Source organism: Stegostoma tigrinum, chromosome 6 (assembly GCF_030684315.1).
Source record: "Stegostoma tigrinum isolate sSteTig4 chromosome 6, sSteTig4.hap1, whole genome shotgun sequence".
Lineage (NCBI taxonomy): Eukaryota > Metazoa > Chordata > Chondrichthyes > Orectolobiformes > Stegostomatidae > Stegostoma > Stegostoma tigrinum.
In genome coordinates, this window is record NC_081359.1 from 94111100 (window position 1) to 94122641 (window position 11542).

General features: G+C 41.0%; 1 protein-coding gene across 1 annotated transcript in view; it reads left to right on the forward strand.

The window, feature by feature from the left end:
- Window positions 1-10950, forward strand: part of LOC125453100 (von Willebrand factor A domain-containing protein 3B-like) — a 133414-nt gene extending 122464 nt beyond the window's left edge. The window contains exon 27 of the mRNA XM_048532201.2: window positions 6044-10950. Within this exon, the coding sequence (XP_048388158.1) occupies window positions 6044-6305 (262 nt within the window). The 3' untranslated portion in view covers window positions 6306-10950. The remainder of the gene's footprint in view (window positions 1-6043) is intronic.
- Window positions 10951-11542: the final 592 nt, after the last annotated feature.

Genomic DNA, 11542 nt, shown 5'->3' on the forward strand with positions numbered 1-11542 from the left:
TGTTACCCGTATACCAATAGCTTCTGTTTTTCACAATAGACTTTGATACGGTTGCTTATCAGATGTCTTCTGGAAACTTAAGTGCAATGCATCCACTTATTCCTCGTTATCTACTGCACAAGTTACTTATTCAAATAACTCCAATAACTAGTTAAATATGATTTCTCTTTGACAAAACTACATTGGTTCTGCTAGATTGCTTTGAACTTATCCAAGTATGCCGTTACAATATCTTTGGTAATAGTTTCTAACATTCTTCCTACAGCAGAGATTAAGCTAATTGGCTTGTAGTTTCCTGCTTTCTGCTTCCCTCCTTTTTGAATAAGTGAGTTAGATTGGCTGTTTTCCAATCTAAAGAAACCTTCCCCAAATCTAATGAGTTTTGGGAAAATTAACTTGCAACTGTTTCACTAGCTATATTTTTTAAGACCTTGGGATGAAATCTATCAGGACCCTGAACTTGTTGACTTGCAGTTCCAACAATTTTCTCAATACTACTTCCCTGGTAGTTATAATTTTCTTGAGTTCCTCCCTTTCAATTTCTGATTTACACCTACTTATGGTATGTTACTTGTATCCAGTCTAGTGAAGACTGATGCAAAATATCTGTTCAATATGTTGGCTATCTCTTTATTTTTCATGACTAATTCCGCACATTTATTTTCATTAGAACGAACGCTTAGTGTATTGACTCCTTTCTTTATTGAATATCTGAAGAAACTAGTCTTTTTGGGCCAACATGCTCTTATATTCTAATTTTTCCTTCCTAGTTAATCTTTTAGTAATACTTCACTTTTTTAAAAAAAATTCTGCCATTATTGTCAGCGTTGAGGAAGAAGTCTCTCAGAGGTTAATAATTTTGCGGGATTCATTCTTGCCGAACACCTTTGAGACTGGGTCATTATGTATATTTAAGACTGAGTTGGACAGATTTTTAATCAGTAAGGGGAATCAAAGGTAATGGGGTAAAGGTAGGAAAGTGAAGTTGAGGATTAGTAGATCAACTTTGATCTCAATGAATGGTGGAAAAATTCTGTGGATTCAATGGTCTACCTCTGCTCTGTCTTATGGACTTATATTAATTTTTTTGGGTAGAAGAGCTCAAGCCCCACTGAATAGGATTAAAAAATAGAGATGACCAAAATGTATTATAAGTTTGGCTGACTGGACAGGGTCAAGTCAGGGTCGAGACAGGGCGAACAGAGAGACTTAGTGGTGCAGATGCATAGTTCTTTGAAAGTGGAGCCACAGGTAGACAGGGTGGCGTTTGGCACACTGGCCTTCATTGGACAAAGGATTGAGTATAGGAGTTGCGATGTCATGTTGGGTCTGTAGAGGACATTGGTGAGGCTGCTTCTGGAATATGGCATGCAACTTTGGTTGCCCTTCTGTAGGAAAGATTTTCAAATTGAGAGGGTGCAGAAAAGGCCTACAAGGATGTTGCAGGGACTGGAGGATTTGAGTTATAGGAAGAGGCTGAACAGGCTGGGGCAGTTTTCCCAGGAACATTGGAGGCTGAAGGGTGACTTTATCGAGGCTTATAAAGTTATATGGGGCATGAATAGAGTGAACAGCCCAGGTATTTTTCCTAGGGTGTGGGAGTCCAAACGTAGAGGGCATAGGTTTAAGGTGAGAGGCGAAACATTTAAAAAAGGACCTGAGGGGTAACTCTTTCACATAGAGAGTGGCGCATGTATGAACAAGCTGCCAGAGAAAGTGATGGAGCTGGAACAATTACAACATTTAAAAGGCATCTGGATGGGTATACGAATGAGAAGAGTTTAGAAGGATATGGGCCAAATGCTGGCAAATGGGACTAGGTCAGATTGGGATGTCCGGTCAATGAGGTTGAGTTGGACCAAAGAGTCTGTTTCCGTGCTGTATAACCCTATAACAATGGATCAGTGCCAAATTTTGCACTTTTGCTTTGTGTAGTGTCTTTTTTTTGTCTATGGGATGTGATCACTGCTGGTCATGCCAGAATTTATTGTCTATACTTAACTGCCCAGACATTAGTTAAGCGTCAATCACATTGGCATGGATCTGGAGTTAGAAATAGGCCAGAGGACTTTAGTGAACAAGATGGCTTTTCATAACACTCAAAAGTTATGAATGCTGCTGATAAGTTTTAAATTAGACTTTTTTCTGCCGTTGAATACAAGTTCCATTATCTGCCGTGGTGTTATTTGAACTTATGTACCCAGAATATTAGCCTATGGTTTTGTATACTAGTCACTGCTGGAAAACTATCACTGCTCCACTTGTTTCGATGACTAGCGTATCCATCATGCTGGTGATGTATAATTAAACAATTAACAGGAGGAGAAAGCTTCACAAACATACCTAATGTCCAAAACATTGTTGAAAAAGACAAGACTATAAAATTTACAGTAAACGTCAGCCAGAAGACCCAGTTGGATGATCCATCTCAGCCTCCTCCTGGAGTTTCCAGAATACATATACAAGTCTTCAGTTAAGTTGTTTCGCTCAATTTGATGTGATATCAATAAATGCCAGGAAACTGGTCATGCGGCTGACAATATTCCATTAATAGCGCTGAAGAGTTGTGCTCCAGAATTAGCTATGCTGAAAATGTGGATAACCATCAGGTGTGTCATGCACACAAAAAGCAGGACAAGCCAACCTGGCCCATTACTGCCCTGTCAGTCTACTTTCCATTCATGGTGGAAGAAGTCATTAACATGACTGCCAACTGTAACTTGAAAAGGAATAAACTGGTACTCAATTTTGGTATCATCATGGCCACTCAACTCTTGATCTCATATGGCATTGGTGCAAACATGGACAATAGAGCCGACTTCTGGGGGTGACATGAGAGCGACTGCCTTTAACGTCAAAGCTGCGTCTGGTCGATGATGACATCATGAGCCCTAGTAAGACCAGAGTCAATGGGAAGTCAGGTAGCAAAGTATCCACTACTTGGAAGCATTTCTCACACAAAGTTTTGGTTGTTGGAGATCAATCATCTCAGTCCAAGGCATCACTGTTCCCTTGGATTTTGTCCAAGACCCCTCCATCTTCTGCTGTCTCATCAAAGATTTGCTTCCATCGTGAGATAGAATTGGAATGCTCCATGATGATTGCACAACATTTAGCAACATCTCCAAGAAGATGGTTATCTAACCGTCTCATGACGTTCAATAACACTGCCATCATTGAATCCCTGCAATCAACATCCTGGAATAACCATCAACCAGAAACTGAACTGGGCCAGCTATACTGTGCCTACTGAGCAGGTCAAAGGCTAGGAATTCTGCAATGAGTATTCTGCCTCGTATTTCCTCGGTGCCATATACAAAACACAAGTCAGGGGTGTGATGGAATTTGCCTGGATGAATGCAGCTCCAATGTCACTCAAAAAATCTGACACCATCCAGGACAAAGCAGCCTGCTTAACTGGCACCACGTCATATCTGAGCAACAAATAATAAGAAAAGAAATAACATTATATCATGTGGATAACTCATGTTTTCTGTATTAATACATAAATACATAGTAAAATTAAACAGCTTAGTAAAACAAAATAAAAATGCGGTTGACTTACATGATTTAAGGTGCTTTTTTCCAGCAGATAGAATATTCTATTTTTACTCATTATGCAGTTATCATTGGGACTGGCTAAGTGGTAGATTAGGATTATTACTTACGAGGTTGCTGGTGAACCATTGTTGATTGGCCTAAAGTTACTTTATTTAGTGTCTTGATTCAGGGGAAGTAGCTGTTAGAGCTTCAGCACTGAACATGTTTTAATGTATTCATAAAGAAACTGGATCATCCCATCAAAATACTGCTTATACTAAAGAATTCATTTCAATTAATCAATAATATAAGTACATATTGAATTACTTTTATTTTATAGTATTGTACATCAAAATTCTTTGCACCTATGTGTTATAAAACACATAACAATACCCAGAGATAGTAAGAACTGCCGATGCTGGAGTCAGAGATAACACAGTGTGGAGCTGGAGGAACACAACAGGTCAGGCAGCATCAGAAGAGCAGGAAGGTTGACATTTCAGTTTGGGACTGGTAAAACTTGGTTCCAGAGGTATAGTAATGAATTCATGACTCACGAGTACATGAAATTTTGTTGCAATATTTGCCTGTGTTCTGTGAGGCAGTCATTTTGGATTTTGTAATAGGAGCTTATAAAAGATGGAGATCTGATTGTGCAGTTGTTACAATTGATGACTGTCCTTAAGTTAACAATTGAACAGAGAACAGTCAACCGTAGGGACTAAGGTTAATGTTTGTATTATAATAGCAGTGGCCAGATTTGTAGGGAAGGTTAAAACCACTGCAGGAAATGTATTTATAATCAAAACACTAGGTAAGCTAGCCCAGTACCAAAATTGTTTACTGGGCTTTAATCATATGGTGAGAGAACTCAAACAGCAATGACTCTGCATCACGAACCTACCTATTGCAGGCATCTCTATCTGCCAGAGTCTTGGTGAAAATGGCTGGTACATGGTCATTCTGAAGACAAGCTTGCATCTCCAGGGGATATGGAGAGCTAAGAATTTTACCAGCTGACTGGAGACTGCTGGGCAGCAGGAGGTCTCTTAGCATCACATCAGGAGGCATAGGGACAGAAGCCCAACCTCCTCCTGCAGTCATGTGGTATGACCAATGGAGGAAATGGCAATGGTGTGGCAGTGTGCCAACCAGAGCTGGGCAACCAATTAAACCAATAACGTGGTCAATTAACAGGCACTTGGCATCTCTTGAAGGCATGTCAGCAGGTAAAGCGTGGTGGCTTCCCGGCAGGTTCTTCAGAGCAGTCTTTCCTTAATGGCCACCTTGTGGCTTAGAGTATAATAACCACCGTCGTAGCTCAGTGGGATTCAGCACTCTGGCTTGCACACCAAATTAAAAATAAAGACTAGCTTGCTTTTGAGGCAACTTCAAAGCTCTCCCTGCTACCTCAGCTGTGGCCACCTCAATCAGTTGCACACTGAGGAGAGCAAGTTGCCAGCCATCTGATTGGCCCTGCACCTCAAAAAGACAGGCTGGCCCCAATGGGATGGTTGTCTTGAGAATGACCTCTTCATTGGCCAGCGATGCTAATGTCCTTCCCGGGACCACAACCACCCAACCATGTGTACTCGGTTTCACCCTACTTCTCCAATTGTCCCTGCTTAACGTCTCATCGTGTTTATTGTGTGGGACTTCCTTAAAATTTGCGGGGACAATCAATGAATTTAGATTTTGTTGTCTTTTTCAATTCCCTTCTCTATTTTTCTGAAAGTGCTGTTATATTTTCACATTTGCCAGCATCTAGAATCCACCCTGCCCCAACGCTTGTGTCTACTGAAATCCTGTGCAATGCCTTTGCAATCTCTAAACTTGACTACTTGAAAGCATTCCTGGCCTGCTGCTGCCTTCCACCCTGAGAAAAGCCTGAGATAATTTGACACTTGGCCACTAATTTTCTTGATTGTAACAAGCCCTGTTCACCCAGCATCCTCGTGCTTTTGGTCATCAGTGCTAATGTACCCTTATGTAGTTCGGTGTCAAATGCTTGATAATATTACTGTGAAGCGTTTGGGATGGCTTACTCTGTCAAAGGTGCTATATAAATCCAAGTCATTGTTGTTTCCCGAATAGCAATTCTTTAAGCACGCAAGTGCAAACCTTGAATGTTTTCTGTTCCTTCTGTAAGCAGGTTGTGGTGTAATGAGACTAAAATTAGGATGAGTAACTGGTCACATGATTGACATCTGTAAAAGAGAAAATAAGCCAGTCATCAAAGATAGAACCTTGTTCTGTTTTTACATCCCAACATCAGAATGTGCTTGAATGAATATGCCTTTTCATTTTGTTGACTTCAGACCTGAGATGATTTCACACAATACAGGTGGGAGTAAGCAGGGGTCCTTTTTGATTTGTTGAGCTTAGATCTAGAACCAGTTAGTGTATGCAACAACTGAGCCTGGAGAATAGGTTTGTGAGAGATATGAAAACTAAAACCAGTCTTCCAGTTGCTAACACTGCATTCTTAAACTGTTTCTTCCAGACCTGATGTACAGTTTGTAAAGCCAATTCCGAAACACATATTACATCAAGAAGCAGACTCTTCATCTTCAGAGGAAGAAAAATACAGGGCAAAGAAAAAGGAAAGTAAAAAACATCATGGTAGACAAAGGGATTCTAAAGATAATGATGATAATGAATGGCAATCTGCTTCTGGATCAGAGTTTGAACTAAAAGAGACAAGTTTCTCAGCTGATGAATATAGTTATGATGGTAGATTGTGCTTTCGTACAGAATCGGGATAAGTGATTTCTCAACAGGATGGTGAAGACAATCAAAGGGATTCTGGTGTTAGTTTTATCAGTTGCTCACATTGCTCTCATTTCGGAAGATGGCAGAACGTTCAAACTTGAAAAAGCAAAATCAATGTGAACTCCTGATTGAGCACACATGACCTGTTTTTCACACCTTTGCTGCTGGTGGAAGTTATCAAAGTGCTTCTGACCTTCCTCAGGAGATGAGAGGGGTTTGAGTGTCTTGCAGGGTGCACTGATGGAAAAGAAAGATAGTGGAAATAATGACTAAAATGAAAGGAAATGTAGGGTGGAATGTTCCCCTCCCTGGTGCTGGTGAGTAGGGAAATTAATTGGACACATTCACCCTGGAGAGATATTTACCACTGTATCACCAACTCAGCAATTCAGTGTTAGATGAGAAGGATCATTGGGATTTTCTCTATACTGCCAGCAATTAAGGCCTTAAGTGGTCAATTAAGTCCCTCAACTCAACACCTCCCTGGGTAGGGAGAAAACCGGCTGAATTTCCATGTGAGAAGCCAGGACAACCTGTCTGCTGGGTTAAGATTATAGAACATAGAATAGTACAGCACAGTACAGGCCCTTCAGCCCACAGTGTGTGCCAACCTATTATCCTGTTAAGGTCAATCCACCCTGCATACCCTACATTTTACTATCCCCCCATGTGCTTATCCAAGAGTCGCTTAAAAGTCTTGAAAGTATCTGACTCCAGTACCATGTACCCACCACTCTCTGTGTAAAGATCCTACTTCTGACATCTCCCCTATACCTTCCTCCAATTGCCTCAAAATTATATCCCCTCGTAATAGTCCTTTCTGCCCTGGGAAAAAATCTCTGGCTATCCACTCTTTCTATACCTCCCATCATCTTGTACACCTCTATCAAGTCACCTCTCATCCATCTTTGCTCCAATGAGAAAATCCTAGCTCCCTCAGCTGGCCAAAGGTGGCATCCATTTACCTCAACTGGGTAGCAATCAGTAGCACAGAAAGGGGTGCAAAATGGTCCTCTGAAAGCCTTAGCCTTTGCTCCACGAACGCCCTTTCTTCTTGCAACCTCAATCCCATGAAGCAAAAGCAAAGCTCATTACCCAGAAGGAAATACCAGTAAAACTTACGGATGGAGACACAGTTGGTCCCACTCCATGTCATTCATTTCAAAATGGAGCTCCAGTATGACTACTGGACTCATTTCCAAGTATTAAGCATTTATTGTTCACTGGTTTTATCCATCACTGTGTCGCCACTGCATCCTTTGAATTGTACTTCTTGACCAATGGACCAATGGACAACTTCTGTAGTGGGAAAGATCTGCAAACGTATGTGACTCAGTTCCTGTTTTGGCAAAGCAGGACTCCACTGTCAAGGCCTGGGATAAGGTAGAAAACTGACTGAAAATCCCTACTCAGCACTTAAGCTGAGCAGCACCCATTCTGATTTATCAGTCGCGAGGGGCAAGGAGGGGGAATCAGTGAGTCATTTGCCATAAGACCTGCCAGCTCCCACATTTCAACTGAAAACAAGAGAATGATGACCACTAAGAGAATACAAAATTAAATCAAAAGTATAGTTAATCAGCTCCTGATAGGGAAAGAGAGTAATGTTTCATATTTCAGGACTCATTTGGGAAGCTTTCCTTTGTATGGAAGGCATGCTGAAATTATATAAAGCCTGCAATATAGAACAATTCCAACCTCTCCCCGAAGAGTAATAATGATATTTCAGTGCAAATATCAACCAGACAAGCACGTAAGTTGAAGTCTTCAAGATTTGCTCAATCCAAAATGATGTTACTGTCATTTATTTATGCTTATGACTGATCTGATCTTTGTCTTTCATGTGGTGTACAATTCTTACATTTTAACACTCAACCTGAGTTTTATTCCCAGGTGGCATAATGGGGAAGAACTGCAAATATATGTGATTCAGTTCCTGTGTTGCAATTTGCATATATTTGCATCCTATACTGTAAAACAAATCTATGGCCCAGATAGTCATTTTTCAAATGTGCTAAAAAAATTCTTGAAATCGCTGAATATTCTGGAATAATGTAAGTGAGCCAGTAACCTTTGCGCAATCTATTTTCCATTGCCGAGAGACTAAGAATTGAAAACCAGGAGTGAACTCACACAGAAAATTGTTGGTCTTTGTTTTAATTCCCCTTCCAAGTTTGAATTTTCTCTTCTTGTCATCTTGTCAGATGAATCTCAGCGCCGTGGGTAAATTTGTTCCCATAGACTGAAATTCCCATCTGTTGTTTGTTTCTAATGCAATCAAGTCGTACTTTGTTCTGATTTTTGGCACATGAATGTTAACAGAAATGCTACTTGATCACCTGTGATTTTGCTCATTTAAAAGAAAAGAAAAAAAATCTGCTCCTCTTCCAGCAACAGTGTGCCTTCTTTTGTTCATTACTGATTCTTGCTGCTTCTGTGGCCATAATCTAAAGATTTTTTTGTCCATTCACTTTTCTGGGGAAATTCAGTATAGTAGAGCATATGTTTCATGTTTGATCATGAGATGTGGACAGCACTGCCTGGGCCAGCATTTATTGTTTATCCTTAAGTGCCCTTGAAAATGTGGTGGTGAGCTGCCTCCTTGAAGTGCCGCAGTCTGTGTGCAGTAGGTAAACCCACATTGCCCTTAGGAAGAGAATTCCAGGATTTTGACCCAATGACAGTGAAGGATGTATTTGGGAGGTCAGGATGGTGAATGGATTGGAGGAGTATTTGCAGGTGGTGGCATTCCATTGTATATGCTACACTTGTCCTTTGAGATGGAAGTGGTCGAGAGTTTAGAAGGGGCTTTGGAGAATTTCTGCAGTGCACCGTGTAGATAGCACACACTGCTGCTACTGATCAGTGGTCGAGGGAGTTACTGGCATCTCATCCACAAACAGTCAAGTGGCCTGCTTTATTCGAATTGCCCAGAGTGTAGTTACAAATAAGACTGGGGTCCTGGATCACCACGTGCAGTAATATTACCAATATGACGCTGCCTCCCCCAAACTGTGATGTACAGTGGGTACCAGAGTATGTCTGATGTCTGAGCAGACTGGTGGGAAAGGAGGAGAGAGGTAACAGATGAAAGAGCAAATTACAAGGATAGTGCTTACAGAGATTGACAAGAAAAATGGAGAGAAGTAAAGAGACACCAAAGAACATATGAGTGTTTTCCTATCAGTAGAATTCAATGTAAAACAGAAAACCATAAAGAAGAACATGGGCCAAATTCCTTCATGTAAGACTTTGAGGGAGGCATTATGTTGCAATGTAATTTTGATGATAGGTAGCTGAAAAGTAAGAAGCTGTGAGATCCATGGGCAGAGTGGCAAGTTGTTTCCAACACTGTCTAACTGGCAGGAAGCAAAAGGGTAATGGCTCGGTGGAAGGCTGTTTCTACAAGGGCTCCACAAGCTCGGTGCTAAGTCCTTTCCTGTTTGCTGTGATCTGTTGTTTAGACTTAAATGTGAAGGTCATGCTTAAGAAGTTTGCAAAAGATAGAAAAATTGGTCATGTGATATTCGATACCTGTGGTATGGACATACTAATGGCAGGAGGGTGGCTTAGGGATTTCAGTCTGTGTTCGGGAAGACAACAAGGGAATGCATAATAAATGGGAGGATGCTGAGAAGTATGATGGGATATTGGAGGGTGAATCACAGTTCGTGGAGATAGGGCAGATGATCAAGAAGGCAAGTGGAATGCCTTCCTTTATTGGTTGAGGGTTAGAATTTAAGAGAGGTTATACTTAATCAAACATTAGTTAGACCACAACTAGAAAGCTATGTAAACTTCTGAGCACCACATTCCAGGAATGATGTAATTGCACAATAGGGAACAGAGGAGACTTAGGAAAAGTTGGCGTCAGGAATGGAGATTTTTGATGGCAGGAAATGGTTGCAAAATCCGGCGTTATTTTCTTTGGAACAGAGGCTAATTGCAGTATGCAAAATTATGAGAGGCTTAGATAGCATGGAAATAAAGAATGTATTTGTCTTGGTAGGGAGGTCAGTAAGCAAGAAGTATAGATTTATACTAATTGGCAAATGATCAGAGGGGAATTGAGGAGGGACTTTCCAAGCTAGATGATGATGGAGTTCTGGAACTCAATGCCTGAAAGAATAGCAGTTGAAGAAATCACTCAGAGATCTGTGGCCTTGCACCCTAATGTTCCCCTGTAACATGGTAAGGGCTGGAAGGTCCTACTTTTTCATCTTTGACTAGGTCAAAATCCACAGCATCAAGACAGACCTTTTAAACAGCATCCCTTAGTACTCAGCGGCCTCTGTGGCTGCCTTCCACTTTTTTGAATGTAGTCTGCAGTCAAGCCTAGCAATGAAGATTGTGCTATCTGAGATTTATCCAGATGAGACCTTGTCCAAAGTTGGGAATTTTACTTCTGCCATGATCGATCAATCTGCTCGCCCTCTTTGATGCTGAATTTTAATACTTGCCCTCCGTTGGAAATGTTATATTACAGTATTTTCACATTAAATACACGCCTGGTGTCAGTGCTCAAAAACATTACATGGGTAAGCTCCAGTAGATATCACTTACAAGTGAATAGTGCTGGGCTCCTAACAGCCCCAAATTCTGAAGAACACATCAACTGCAGCTATTCCAATATTTACACCTCTTAGATTGCAGATCTTACCGATCATTGTGAATTTTTAAAATCAGTGTTCAAGCTTATTGTAAATAAATATTGTACATATGAGTTAACTCATTTGTTTTCTCACTGAATAACTTCAAATCCATGATTACAATTTTGTTCTGTACGTTCATGCTGTCAAATGTAGGGCTAAACTTGACCAACCCACCATGTAGTTTAGAAATCAGAACTATTTGCAGCTGTTTCCTGGAGATGGGTAGGGCAGAATTTTATGCTTCCTTGCTGGACTGTAAAATCCAACAGTTAGCTGCCTGCTCTCTGACTCTGCCTGTGAAGGCTCTTAAGTGACTAATGAATGGCCTCTTCAAGGCCTCATCTTACCGTCGCTAACATTTTAACCTTGACAATGGGAAGAACACATCACATGGGAAGCCCAGTAACTTCAGCAGGGAGTTGGGAAAGGAATTGGGACCTACATTGCAGACCCCATCGTAGGCAGATCCCCCTCTGCTCACTCCTCCCTCTAACCTTTTAACCTTCATTCTTGAACCTGGCCTCCCAATTCACCTCAGTTGGATCATACACCTTGGCGTTACCTCAGTGTGAGGGGCT